Genomic DNA, 15,881 nt, shown 5'->3' on the forward strand with positions numbered 1-15,881 from the left:
GTTCATACAATAATGAATACATTTGAAACCTTCATTATGTATATAACCAACATGTCAATACGTTTCATTTTTTGTAGTGTATTGGTCTTTTGTAGAGATTTTTCATTTATTCTTTATATATTCTATTGTGTATTGCTTGGAGGGGGGGGGGGGGGGGGGGCACCAAATCATAATCTCGCCTAGGGCACCAAAATGTCTAGGATCGGCCCTGCACACACACGCGCACACACACGCACACACACACGCACGCACGCACGCACACACACACACACACACACACACACACACACACACACACACACACACACACACACATACATACAACATAAATTGATATACTTTCCTAACTTCATATTAAAAATTGTTTCCAATACAAATTAAATTGTCAGCTGGTAATGTATGTCAAGTTGTATACGATTTGAGATAATGATCACCGTACATTTGAATTTATATGTTTCTGTGTGTGGAGGCAGTCCACTGCAGGGGGGGGGGGTGATGTGTGTCAGGGTGGACTGTTCTGCCGGTCGGACTGGTAAAGCCAGAGGTAAGGTGGAGCTGTTGCATCAGGCAGCCGCAGCAGGTAGACAGGCGGGTCTGTTCCGCACCTGATCCGACACGGAGACATCCTGCAGGGTGAGAGGAACAATCAGAGTGAACCGGGAACTTAGCGACAGCCCTTAACCTCCAGGTGAGCTATTTGAACTTTAACAATGACCGAAGTTATTTTTCACTGCTCGAACGAGAACCGTTTAGAAAGTATTCCTGGCCACATTAACCAGCGGCGTGTAAAGCTTCAGTTAACGCCCCATGCCTGCGCTGCTGCACGGACTCCTCTCTGCGGGCGGTCCGCCGCTCGGTGTCCGCGGCTCGTTGTCCGCGGCTCATGCATGTCTACATCTCATTCTGGGGGCTATCCTACATGAGTTGCTTAAATGAAAAACTGTAGCCAGAAGTGGAAGAACTTCTAAAAAAATAGTGTACTTCATTAAAAGTAGAAGTACCAGAGTGTAGGAATACTCTGCAAGTAAGTTCTGCATTCAAAATGTTACTCAAGTAAAAGTAGAAAAGTATTAGCATCAAAATATAGTTAAAGTTGGCTACCCAAAGTAAAAGTAGTCATTGTGCAGATTGGTCCATTTCAGAATAAGATATGATATGTTTTATAATGATTGATCATTAAAGTGTTATCAAAGCTGGTAAAGGTGCAGCTAGTTTTAATTTATTGACTGCTGGGTCGTTTATACATTTACTCCAGGTTTAACTAAAGTCTGATTTAAGTGTTGATTATATTGTTTATCATTAATCTACTGTATATCTGAAAAGTAACTTAAGTTAAATGTGGTGTAAAAGTACAATATTTACCTCGGAATTGTAGTGGAGTAGAAGTACAAATAGCATAGCATAAAATGGAAACACTCAAGTAAAGTACAAGTATCTCAGAATTGTTCTTAAGTACAGTACTTGAGTAAATTGTTAAGTGTAATGTACTATTTTGCTTGCTAGTAGAGGTACTAAAGTACAATACCTTTTAATAAGGTAAAGGTAAAAATACTTTTGTCTTTTAATACTTTACTTACTTAAATAATTTACTTAATTTAGCCTACAGAAGTATTATCAGTAACAGTTACGCCCGTCCACACAGCGGCTTTGGAAAAAGCTTGCCGGCGGGCGTGTCTGAAGTTCGACCAACAACCAATCACAATTATCTCCCGCCCCTGACACACAAGCAGCGGTTTGATTGGCTAGAGCTTGTACTGGCATATGATTTGATTGGCTGACGCTTCCACCGAAAGCTTCAGAAGCTTCAAAAGTTGAACATTGTTCAACTTTTGCAGCCTGAAACGCCAGGAAAGCTCCGCTCTGCTTCCCACAATGCAGTTCGACGAAAAGTGACGTCACCCCATTCAAAGTGAATGGGCAGAAGCGTTGGAAGAAGCTTCCAACGCCGCTGTGTGGACGGGCCGTTAGGCTACTCAAAAGTCAAAGTAGGCCTACTCAATAATTAGGATGGCTGTTTTTATAGAATAATAGTGTTATAGAAAATTGTTCTGTTATCACCAACTAATATGTCAAATGATTAAAAGTTGTAGTTTGTTGAGCCAATTAAGATACTTGGTATGTTACTAGTACTGTACTTCATCAGATCCTGTCGACATCATGTGTAAAAAGTGTAAAAAGCTAGTAACTATGAGAATAAATTAAAGCAAAAAGTACAATACGTGTAGTTATAAGTTAAAGGGGACCTATCATGCAAAATGCACTTTTGTACGTCTTTTATACATGAATATGTGTCCCCGGTGTGTCAAAGGTCTTCTTTGTTATTTATTGAGCTTTAAAACAAATGAATAACGACTCTATATAATAATATAATAAAACACGGAGGACGGAGATCTCTTTTTCTCCCCCTCTTCGGACAGCCCAGCAGCTGATCAGAGCACGCTCCCCTCTCCTGCAGGGGGGCGTGCTCAGCTGCAGCTCATTTGCATTAAAGCTATGTCACAGAATCAGCCCTTGCAAAAACAGGGCTGGAATGAGCAAATAGAGCGAAATGAGGCATGGCTAAAATGCAGGATCTGTTTGGTATTTTGAAAAAAAAACTTCATAGACATGTTTTATATAGGTATGGCCCTACAATATATTATTCAAATATAGCATGATAGGTCCACTTTAAATTAAATGGAAATACTCAAGTAAAGTGTGTACTTAAGTACTGTACTTGGGTAAATGTACTTGGTTACATTACACCTCTGCTGGCTGTGCTTCTCCCACCAGTCTTGTTAGCAGCATTGATGAGAGTGGAAGCAAACTGAAAGCTAATTGTAAAAGATGATGTTTTACTTTCTCTCAATTAAATGGCGTATTACAAATGTGTATCAGTAAAACCCAAAACACCACATATTACAGCTCCACTGACCCTCTGTGCACAGGTGCATGGGAAGGATGGCAAACTGGCATGTACACTGTAAAATGTTTGGCTGTAAAATTACAGTAAATTACTGGCTACTAGTTGCATGGATTTCACAGTAATTGACTGTAAATATTTCACAGTAATTGAGTGTAAATATTTCACACTAATTTACTGTTGATATTTTACAGTAAATTAGAATAAAAGTACAACTAAATACTGTGACTTTACAGTTGCCATGCCCATGGAATTACTGTGATATAGCAGTACAGAGCTGTGGTATTATGGTACCTTGCTGTACATAAATTACAGTAATTACCTGTATTTTCACACTTTTACTGTAGAAGTAATGCAACACAGTAGCCAGTAATTTACTGTAAATATAAAAATGTAAATAATACGATAATATATTGTAAATTTGACTAGTTAACTGGGATTTTAGCATAACTACACAATTCAATCAGCTCAATCAACAAAGAAAAACAAAGAAAATGCCCATTTTAATTTTGTATTACTCCATTGAAGTGCAAAGTACATTTCACAGTGTCTTGGACATGTTGTTACGGCCCCAACCTCTACTCCACGGTAGTGGCTCGTGCTGAGACCCGCAACATGAAAGAATACACGCAATAACCGGTACTTGGTAACAAGCATTTATTGATAATCAGCCGTTTGCTCACACAAGCGAAACGGGAAACAAAAAGAGGTCTGGAGGACTGGCCAAAATAACAAACAGAAGGAGGGAACCCGAGCCAGCCACACCACGGACCGTAGGACCCAGAGCTCCCCCCCAACCAGAAATCAATTATAAACCCTATGGGAAACAAAATAAAGACGCGAAAACTGGACTACCAGGTCCTCCAGGCTAAACATAAACACATCTGCAAAAATATGGCCAACAGCTCAAAATGGCAAAGAGGTATTCTAAGGAGAGTGTCTCCCGGCGTTAGGATAGGCGAGACATCCTTCTCCTCCAGCTTCTCTTTGTATATACACGGCTGAGTGGAATTTGGAACACCTGGGCAGAGGCGGAGCCAGGGGCAGACCAGGTGCACCTGGGCAGAGGCGGAGCCAGGGGCAGACCAGACAGAAAAGAGGAGGGGAGCACGTAACACATGTCTACACAGACATCCACTCGAAGTCAACCATTGTTCTGAAGAATGTGCTGACATGGGGGTTTAAATTGCCATGCCTCTTTTTGGCTTTCGAGCCCGTCTCAGGATTAATGCCCAGGAAGCACCTGAAAACAATAAGCCAAGAAAACAATTTCAATTTTACATAGATTTATATGTTGCAACGTTTATTTTAAGGCACATGCAGTGGTGCCCCTTTCAATTTAAGTAAAACCTGCACCAAAGAAAGAAATGAGTATTTAAAGCCAAGCAAGAGCGATAAAAGCAAGAAAATCACGTAATTTGTTGTGTTATCACAGAGGATGGTATGAATACAGTATTTTACTGTGAAATAATACAGTAACACGTTGTGAAATCCTGGTAATCATTTATCCTGTACATTCACAGTAATTAACTGTGCCTGCATTGATTTCACTGTGAAATTCAAAATTACAGTATTATATTGTGAACATTACAGGTAAAGACTGTAAAGTGGTAAAACAGTAATTTATTGTAAAATATTGAATCTGCCTTGGATGCTTCAACACTGAAGAGAGGGTCTGTATTTCCCTCAATCTGCTTATCGACACATCTAAATTATGCAATTCCTGATAAAATGATTGAGACATACCCCACCCGTAGTAGAACTATGTCGACAGTCTGACAAAAATTAGTGTTCATTCAGAATCAGAATCAGAAACGGATTTATTACCAGGTAGGTTCACACGTACGAGGAATTTGACTTGATGTCATGGTGCATACATAAAATATAAAACCTTTTTTTTTTTTAAAGTACACAGATAGCGAACTATAAGAAGAACACTGTAAAAAAATATAGATAGATAGCAATAAAATAAATCAGTAATTTACAGCGAAATAGAATGCAGTGAATTATAGAATATAAAATATGAAATATGTGCAGTAAGCAATATTTGAACAATATTTGAACATTGTGTGCATTAATGTAATGCGTATAGAGTCTGCGTTGTGGCTGAGGTAAAGTGTCAGTGGGGGCGCCGGGCCTTGTTTAAGAGGCCGGTAGCGGAGGGGAAGAAACTGTTCAGGTAGCAAGAGGTTTTGGTCCTGATGGAGTGCAGCCTCCTGCCAGAGGGGAGGGGGGTGAACAGTTTGTGTCCAGGGTAGGAGGGGTCGGCCACTATCTTCCCTGCCCGCCTCAGGGTTTGAGCTTGACTAACCAGTCTGAACCTGATGGCGTGCCAGTAGTAAATATTAAGAGACTATTTTGACAGTGGGTTTACCGAGCGAAGGTGGCATTCCCAAACTGAATGTCCTGTACGGATCGGTTCAGGACCAATACATTAACTGTTCCGCCCCTAGTATACAGGACCATGAGGTGATATAGCCTGTTAATAGGTCACATGTGAACTGGGCCCGTCCCTGTCCTTTCTCGGCCTCTCACTGTGTGCTGTGTTTGTTCATTCTTTGAGCTCCTCTGAATGGTTTGTGAGCAGCGGGCTGTGGGATAGATGAAACGAAGGATCTGTTCAATTGTTGTCTGTTGATCAAAATGGGAAAATTAATGCCACCTTTTGGAAAAATGCAAGCTCGTCTAACAGTCCACAGTGGATGCTTATTGGTCTGCTGCTACTTTGTTTAACATATTTTTTGACATTGACTGGTTCTGCTTTATTTTGCATGTTTAAAAATGGTCACTTAATGTCAGACACACAGCACTTTCACAGCGAGAAACACATTGGGCGTCCTGAGCTGTTTCTGGTGCACATTGGTGCGCTGTGACCTCCTCTTGGCAGGTTTCATCAAACACCTGCGCTGCTGTTCCACTCAGTATGAACTGTGTTTTCTTTTTTGTAAATGCAGATGTGACATAAATCATGTCAACATGAAATCATCATTAATGTGTTTTATCAATTACCAATGGTATTAGCTATGTATAAAATGATATGTTAATGGTGCATTGTGATGAAATGTGTTGTGAATACCCACTTGTCTTTATTGATTACAGTTAAATACAGTTTGAAGGCAAGACATCCAACATGTACGCATTTCCATTTAGTGAGTTGATTTCTATACCATCATACCCTGAGGGTGCATGCTACATTTGTATAATATTTTGTTTGGAATTTGTTTGGATATTGAAATTTGTTCAGAGAAAGTTTTTTTCACAAATTAGAGGAAGGCTTCTGCCCCGGAGTTAAATGTGTTTTTTGGCTGGTATTACATGGAAAGCCCATTCCTGAAATATAAAATGTTTAAATATCCCAAAAATTCACCAATGACCTTACAAAGACAAGAAGAGAAAGCTTATGAATCACTTCACGATACGATACTACTTTTTTGGACAGATCAAGTCTGAAATTTGACATCACAGCAGCTCCATGTGTAACATCAACATAGACAGATATCAAGACACAATACATGAAAAAAGAACAACAGACATTTAACATAACAGCACAATCACTGAGAGAAAACATTTTCAATAACCCTTTAGCGTGCATTTGATCTGGGATTCAGCAGACTGGCCATCGGGACGTACATCCCGATGGGCCGGTACTGAAGTGGGCCGGTCGAGAGTCCCGGGCTGATTTGTAGACCCAGTCCGCCCCTGGATTCAGCTCTGTATTTACTGTGAGGATTGACTGGAGCACAAAGGAATGTTTCAGTCTGACTTTATTGAATCGTGGGACCTTGTATCTCCGATTAGATGGTAGCAAGTTCATATTAGCAGTTCAGAACATGGTTTGGGTTCGTGATGATGTTGTTGGACAGCCTTATTGGGTTGTTATGATAGGCTGAATCAGCATACTGAGACGCGGTGCGCATCCGAGCAGCGTACTTCGCAGTAGACTTTGAACGTATATGTTAGAAATATCTGTCACCAAAGATGGTGTCCAGGCCAATGAACGCATATTTGAAGAGATCTTTATCCGCTGAAATATAGTTAATCATAACCAAATCCACATTTTAAAACACGATGCATCTCAAAATGTATTTATCTAATACGTTTAGTTATGCCAGCAACCAGTGTAAATGTTTTTTTTATTACAGTATTTTCATAAACTTAGGTTAGAATCACTCTCTAATATAACAATTACAGTAGTTCATAATAAATGTAACATATCCATGTAACGTTATTGCACAAATCTGATATCTATCTATATTTGTAATTGAACTGCCATTCAAATGTGTAACTCTATAGTATTTCATATTTCACTCTCCTTTACTCGAGCAGTGTTCTGGTGTGATCATCTTTGTCTTACCCTGACCCCCCTCTGCATAACGTACCCTGCACAACCCTCCCCCAACCCACACTCATCTCTGTTAGTTTAAGGCCCTTTAGACACACTGTGGTCCCCCCCTTCCTCCAGGCTGATGCGGTTCAGGCATCCGACCACTACATTTTCATGTGGCCAGGATCCAACGGCGTCCTTCATCAGGTCTTTGCAAATGTTTTAATACATGACATCCTCTATTGCGAGCTGACGTATGAAGATGTTTGCTCTGTGTGTGTGAGTGCTGTGGATGTGTGTCTGTTGGCCGCAGGGCATTATTCAGCCCAGTGGTTTACCCTGTCATTACAGTGCAGTGACTCAGTGTTTTTGTGGCTGAGTCTCTGTATCTGTGCTTGTGTATGCATCTGTTCATATGTCAGGTTACAGACATCAGTTCAGTATTCGTGCATGGATGAGAGCCTCTGCTTACAGGAACACGCGTCACACAGGGAGTCACATCAGAATAATGACCTCTGATCAGCTCACTGCTTCACACAAACACTCACATGTTTGTGCTGCTATACATGTGAGCACCCTCTCTGGCATAAAGCATTCCAAAGATTGAATCCTGGAAAATAACAATCATGAGTTTGGCTGTCTGTCCGTCTGGCCAGACACATCGGGCCCTGCAAGGGCCATGAATTTCAGACCTAGGTTTCATCTCCAGCAGAAGCATCAATATAACAAAAATGAAAATAAAAGTAATTATAGCCTCGTGATTATTTGTCCACAAAATCCATCCTCCTTTCTTTCCTCAAGAAGAGTTCAATTCTTTTATCATATTATTTTCAGTTCCAATAATAAATAAGTCTGGTTCTATCACGATGGAGGCTAATGCTGAAAGTCCAGTCTGTCCAGTTGTATTTCCGGAAAAAACATTGTGGAGCAACATTTCCCGCCGTTCTTCTTCGTTAAGCTGTAGATCCACTCGGGCTTCCCCAAAAGTTTTCAAATGCAGCGTTGCTTGTTAGTGTCGAGCAGTGATTTGTGTCCTGCTGCTGCCTTGGTTAGACAACAGTTTCAAACCCTCTCTGGCTCCAAACACAAAGTGGATCAGTTGTGAATATCAGGCGTTCCCAGCAGTGTGCAGTGCTCCTCGGAGGCTGAGAGGTACCGCTGTAGCTACCGGGCTAGCTACCGCTACACACGCTAGTGTTTGCTAGCGCTAACCATCCAATCAAAGGACGTGAAAAGGCTGACCTCATCGTAATGGTGCTAGATGGCTCGGTGTCCCCAACTCGAAATCTGATTGGTGCAACAGTTTCATTGCCATTTGTTTTAAGCTACAACAACTGTTGATTCTGAAGGCCTCAGGGCAGATTGATTTGACCCAGCAACACATTCTGACTGAAATATGATTGGATAAAAGTTCCAACATTAACAATCATTACTGGACGCAGCGCAACTGAGCGCAAGACAGAGCTATAAGATGAAGAGAATAGACTATTGGAAATAATTTAATATGTTAATGAAAAAACTATGTTAAAAGGTTAGTCAGGGATTCTGATAGTAGTTAGTCCAGCAGAGAAGGCCTTGCTGGCTCAGACGGCACTCACTGTTTCTTTTACTGCCTCACTCCTCATTAGCCTACAGGCCTTTAGGGGTCACATACAGTATGTTCAACAAATGCCCCAGTATAAACTTACTTGTGTGTAAGTTGTACCATTTTTTATTTATGAAAAGCGTGCAAAATCTCCGGAGGCCCTGTATCCTTGTCTGTCTATCTTTGACATACTATATGTGCTCCATAAAACAAGGGGGGACTTCCACTCGCTTCATTGTAAACAAAACGTGGGGCACTGAGCTCAAAGCCAAAGCACAGAAGTTTACTCATTATTCAATTGAAACATCTGTTTCAGAGCTAATGTAAAGAATGTTGGGTGCTCTACAGACAGCCACTGTGGGCCAGGATACACTATGTGTAGTGTGCACACACAGTTCTAGGTCTGTAAACATCTTCACACCACGTGTGTTGTCTGACTGCAGAATAAATATTTGCCTTTGATGTGAATGAAAAGGTGTGTGTGTGTGTGTGTGTGTGTGTGTGTGTGTGTGTGTGTGTGTGTGTGTGTGTGTGTGTGTGTGTGTGTGTGTGTGTGTGTGTGTGTGTGTGTGTGTGTGTGTGTGTGTGTGTGTGTGTGTGTGTGTGTGTGTGTGTGTGTGTGTGTGCTCTTGAAAAAGTGTTGCACCTTTGTGAAAGCAAACAAACCTCCCACAGAGGATTGTATATCTGCTCAGAAAGTGATCTTACAATTGATCTGAATAAGGCCATATTTTTATCTAGTTATGCTTCTGCATCAAAAAAAGAAATTCTTAATTGAAGAATGTATTATGTTGTGTAGATTTGTCTGGCTGCATATTCTGGCTGTGGTGTAGAAAACTGCCTTGAAGTGAGGAGGAAAAAGGTCACCTCAGGCTGTTTAAGCCTAACAATCTGTGGTTCTCTAACCAACATCTGAAAGTGGAATATTTCACAACAATTGAAGGCTGTCACAATATCAGATTTCCGATCTGACTGCACTACAATATTGTTGTGATGTCTATTGAAAATTGAAAAAATTATAATAATCTGACTCAAAGTCATCTTTAACTTGGTTTATTGTGTTTTTATATCTCTGTTTGGATACATGACACTGAAAGGATTCTCTAATTGGTTTAAATGAGATGTCTCTGCCACTGTCCTACCTTCTGGACTCCACTCTCTTATGTCCAGTCTGCTCTTTTCTTCACGTTCATCCACACAGGAGAGGAGTGTCCACCCCTCTGAAAGCCCCCCCTGTGCAGGAGTGTTGGGCCTGGTGGAGCAGCAGGACCCTCTGACTGCAGATACCATGTCAGATAGAGCAGTGATGCCCCCCATGGCCCCCTTTACAAGGGGCTGTAAAGAAAGAGCAAGTCTACCTGTCGGCTGGTTAAGGGGTCAGACGAGAGAGAGGCTGCCTGGTATGTACACACACACACACACACACACACACACACACACACACACACACACACACACACACACACACACACACACACACACACACACACACACACACACACACACACACACACACACACACACACACACACACACACACACACACACACATACACACAACTAGTAGGCAGATGAAGAAAACCTACAGACCCCATCAAGTTGCCGCAGTTCCCACCAGCTCTCTGAAGACACTGATAATGTCACTGTTTTCGCAATAAGGCTAATTTATAAAGAACCACGGTGACGACAGTGACGGCTTATGAACTTTTTATAAATACATGCAGATGATACAGGAGCACGGGATGCTCTTTGTATGGCAGAGCAGGCAGGGTAATATTGCAGTTTGCAGGTTAGGGTTATTTACGTATTTGATGTCGTATAAAAACACGAAAATCTCTTTTGCTTGTCTTAACCACTAACCATACTTCAGGAGTCTATCTATTAAAAACACTATTGACTAAGAAACGAAAGTGATTAAATGCTAACTTATTTCCGAGTTATACTACACTCAGCTTTCATATTCAAACTGTAAATGTAAACTTGCCTGTCAACGCTGGGAGTTAAATGGAATCAGGGCTGTTTACAAAATGCGTTTAAAATGTGGGTTCCTCTCACAGAAGACGCCACTGCATATCAAATCAAGCGCTCCCTAAACTTAGCCAGACAGCAGAGGGCTTTAGAGAGGTTTTGATTTCACTTTTAGCAAGCCATCATCTCGGTTCTTTAACCGGCTACAGTTTGTCAGCTTGGTGGAACTGGCTCTCTAACTATAACCTGGAGATCCATCAATACAGTCCCCTCCAAAACTATTGGAACAGCGAGGCCAATTGCTTTATTTTTGCTGTACACTGAAAACAATTAGGTTTGACATCAACATATGAATATGAGACAAAAGGTCAGTATTTCAGCTTTTAATTCCAGGTATTTACATCTAGATCTGTTAAACAACTGAGAAGATAGCACCTTTTGTTTAAACCTACCCATTTTTCAAGTGAGCAAAAGTATTGGAACATATTACTGACAGGTGTGTTTGTTGCCCAGGTGCGTCCTGCTACATTGATTATTCAAACAATAAAATGCACTGCATGTCTACTCTCAGTTTGAGCTTTGGGGTTTGCCTGTGCAGACTGCATTTTTAGTTAAAACGGAGTAACCAACATGAAGACTAGAGAGCTGCCTATGGGAGAAAAGCAAGCAATTTTGAAACTGAGAGAAGATGTAAAATCCATCAGAGCCATTGCACAAACATAGCCAGTACAACCATTTAGAATGTCTTTAAGAAGAAAGAAAGCACTGGTGTACTGAGCATCAGACTTCAAACTGGTCGACCTAGGAAAACATCAGCAGTTGATGACAGAAACATTGTGAGAACTGTAAAGAAACCATCACCAACAACCTCCAGAGGGCAGGAGTGAAGGTATCACAATCCACCATTAGCAGAAGACTTTGGGAACAAAAGTACAGAGGCTACACCAGAAGATGCAAACCACTAAACCGCTAAACCACTCATTAGCAATGAGAATAGGATGGCCATATTTGAATTTGCCAAAAAGTACAGAGACGAGGCTCAAATGTTCTGGGATAAATTTGTATGGACCGATGAGACAAAGATGAACCTTTACCAAAGTGATGGAAAGGCTAACGTCTGGAGAAAGAAAGGACCTGGGGCCTCATTTATAAACGTGGCGTACGCTGAAAAGATGACGTATGCCAATTTCTAAGCAATCTTTGCGATTTATAAAAAACAAACTTGACGGGAAAATGTGATGAAGAAAGAAAGAAAGAAAGCAGAAGGAAGAATGGAGAGAAATATGTGAAAAGAATACCATAAATCAAAATATTACCCCTCAGGACTTCCGGTTTGTCTAATGGAGGAGTAGGTCGCACCCCGGTTGAGCTCTGTTGAAATCCTGTCTAATATTACAGTATACTCGCTTAATTACGACATCTAACTTGTGCAAACGTGTCTAAAAGACAACCGAACATGGGGAAATCTACAAAGAAGCAAAGTCAGCCTGCAGGCGAGAAATCTTATGAGAGTGACACAGAGGACCGCACGGGAGCTAGCCAAAATGAGGAACATGCAGCTAACCATGCTCCGCTAACGCTAGCTGACATGGAGAAACCTTTCCTCTCAATGGAGGAGCGCATTATTGCAAAACTGTCCGTCCAACTCTCGGCTGACCGTGCCACCATTGACCGGCACGACCAGACCATCCAAGACATGGAAGTGGCACTCAACGGCATGGAGGCCAGACTGCAAACCATCGAATCCACCTGCACAGCCCTATCCAGGGAAAATGAGAACCTCAAGTTTAAGGTGGACAACCTGGAAAACAGATCGAGACGCAATACTATCCGCATAACTAGCGTACCTGAAAAAGTTGAGGGCCCACAGCCGACCGCCTTTATGCTTCTTTTTTTTCAGTTATAAGATAAACACAGACATTGCACCAGATAACAGAAAATACAAGACATAACGGGGGGGGGGGGGGTGGATGCAAGGATGACTTCCTAAGACAGCAAATTGTTTCATACACAGGACATTACTGTACATACACAAGACATTACACAGGAGATGCCATATTGTAAGGGTCAGATAGGAGAGCTGCGGACAGTGAACCTTAATCCTCCTGTCTCGCCTCAAAACCCCCCAGAAGAGAAGCTGCTCCATATTCAGCAGGTCCAGATACTCCCTCAGCCATGAGTCCCTAGTAAAGCAGGCTGGTTTGCGTTCCTTCCAGTTTAGTAGGACGAGTCTTTTTGTGGCTAAACAGCCCAATGCCCAGAGTTGATCGGCAGTCCTTACAACATTGCCATCTGGCTTGAGACCTAGTAGGCATGCAATGGGACATGTAGGGAAATTAACATTTAAAGATTCAGACATTAAGGATATTACTTCTGACCAAAGTTTTTTTACCGCTGGGCATTCCCAGAGTAGGTGCAACAATGTACCTCGCTTGCGACATTCATGCGAGCATAGGTCTCTGTGTTTATTGTCCATCTTGGATTTTGTAACAGGGGTGATGTATGCTCTATTGAGAATTTTGAATCCTGAATCTTACACATTTAGAAGAGAACATAGCTGACCTCGGAGTTCCATTGCAAAGCAGACCGAGAGATATTCAAGTCATGCTCCCAGGACAGTTGGACAGGAGAATAGGTATTAGGGGCAGCCCTAGATAATAATTTATAAATATTAGAGACCACACCTGATGATATTATTGCTTTCTTGAGGCGCTGGTCCTCTTCCATACATGAAGCAGTACATTTTGTACTAATAATAGATGCTATTTGTGCATATGATAGAAAAGATGAGTCTGAAAGACCATACTGATTTTTGAGTTGTTGAAATGGAAGGGTTTGGTCCCTACAGTATATATCTGTCCAATTGTAGTAATACCAGCCCTCTGCCAGATATTATTACTTAAAGTGCCTCCTCCTGCAGAAAGACAGGGGTTACTCCAAATAGGGCAAGATGGTAAAGAGAGCCCCTCTATGTTGAGTCTCCTGTGCAGTTGCTTTATAATAGAGCATGAAAAGCGGATGATGGTATTATCCATTGAGGGTGGTGGTTTTGGGCAGTACCACATTGATGCCAGGGATGTGTTTTGGTTTACAGACATGGTGGATTGCTCCAGCCATTGCCAACTGCCTACCGGAGAGGCACTTTTGTACGCCCACGATAATGGATACTTTGCATTGAAGGACAGATAATACTGGAATACATCCGGGACTCCCAAACCTCCCATTGATCTTGGAATGATCAATTTATTATGTGCGATTCTGGGTTTTTTATTATTCCAAAGGAACTGAGTGAAGAGGGATTTGATATCTTTAAACCATTTTAGTAGGAATTCAAGAGGGATATAGGAGATCATATGAGAAAGCCTTGGGAGAACATTCATTTTCAAGGTTTCTGCTCTGCCCCATAGAGAAAGTGGTATGGCCATCCATCTGTTAATGTCTTCCTTAATGGACTGGAAAATAGCAGGGCCGTTAAGGCTAAAGATTTTAGAGATAGGAGAGACGATGTTAATTCCCAAATACCTCATTCCATTTGTTTTCCAAATAAAGGGGGTGTTCATTAGGTTGTGCTTATATGTATATGAGTTAAGTGGGATTGCTTCACTCTTGTTCCAATTGATCTTATATCCAGAGAAGCTGCCAAATAAATGTATCATATCAAGAACTGCGGGTATAGAGAGTGCTGGCTTGCTCAAAGTAAGAAGTATATCGTCAGCGTACATATTTAATTTGAAATCATGTCCATGAATGTTCACACCATGTATGTCACCATTAGAGCGAATTGCACAGGCTAATGGTTCTAGAGCCATAATAAAAAGTAGGGGATAGGATTGCTTTCTTGAGGCGCCGGTCCTCTTCCATACATGAAGCAGGCATGGCTCCCTCCTTACATTTTTTACTAATAATAGATGCTATTTGTGCTCGGATCCACAACTTCCAGACCAAAGAGCGCTTCCTGAAGGTGGCGAGGGAGGCCGGTCCGCTCTCTTTCCGCGGATGCAACATTTTCCCGGACTACAGCGTGGAGGTATCAAAGAAAAGAGCCACATATGCCGCGGTCAAATCGGAGCTGAGAAATGCGGGACTCAGATACAGGATGTTTTTTCCTGCCAAACTACAGGTCACTGACAAGAACGGACAGAAACACATTTTTTTCTCGCCCGAAGAAGTTTCCTCCTTTCTTCACAGCCGTTCAGGTGCGTCATCCTCACAGCCTATCCCATAAACGTGTCTAATAACTGTTAAATCACTGGGTTGATATTATAGATGCTTTCGTCTTTCTTGGTTGTATATATTTTCTTTATTATTATTATGGTCGGTGTTCTATAGCACTGTTTGCCAAGCGTTTTATATGTAGAACTAAACTCGGGACAGTCACTGACTTTTGTTGAAATGTCACTGTTGGTCCACACAGCGCTGCTCCTTTATTATACCTTAGGCCACTATCACATTTGAGCACGGAGATGCGCAAATACTCACGCGCGCATACTGATAGGGGTAACTATCAACTATAACTGACTCATACATGTCTATAAAGCAGTGAATATATGCATGTTCTGTTCCCTACATATATTACTGTTTTCCTCCATGTTGCCACTATTGTTATGAATGTATATATCCACCTGTATGTGGCAACACTCTTTAATTGCTCCAATCGTTATTACCGGCCTTTCATGGCTTCTGCACAATTTAATGTTACATTTTGTATACTGTTTTTGTTGATGTTACTATTGACAATTGAGTTTTAGTGTAAGTTAGGTGTTTTTGAGCTGGCAATTAAGAGCACAGTTCAAGCCCCACGTCCCCTCTGGGATGCTGTTTTTCACAATCTCAGAGGTTTTTATGCCATCAGTTTAGTTTCCCCTTTTTTCTTTTTCCTTTTTCTCTCTCTTGTCCCATTATTTTCCTTTCCCCCTCTCCACGCTCAACACCCGGCCCTACCCGGCGTATTACTGTCAGGGAACACACTACGCCTAGAGTAAAGACTCCGGTTAATGCACTTTACCGTAGTGGTAAAGGGGACATTATGGTGGAGCGCGTGCTCACACAAGAGCACGCGGCGGTGCGTTCAGGGACCTCAGTAAAAAATCGGCCCTTTCTGT

At 41.6% G+C, this 15,881-nt stretch overlaps 1 protein-coding gene across 1 annotated transcript in view; it reads left to right on the plus strand.

The window, feature by feature from the left end:
- Nucleotides 1-15,881, plus strand: part of LOC117473292 (sickle tail protein homolog) — a 160,939-nt gene that overhangs the window by 55,847 nt on the left and 89,211 nt on the right. Inside the window, exons 3-4 of the mRNA XM_034118809.1 lie at nt 665-688; nt 10,013-10,211. Of these exons, the coding sequence (XP_033974700.1) occupies nt 665-688; nt 10,013-10,211 (223 nt within the window). The remainder of the gene's footprint in view (nt 1-664; nt 689-10,012; nt 10,212-15,881) is intronic.

This window comes from Trematomus bernacchii, unplaced genomic scaffold, assembly GCF_902827165.1.
Source record: "Trematomus bernacchii unplaced genomic scaffold, fTreBer1.1, whole genome shotgun sequence".
Lineage (NCBI taxonomy): Eukaryota > Metazoa > Chordata > Actinopteri > Perciformes > Nototheniidae > Trematomus > Trematomus bernacchii.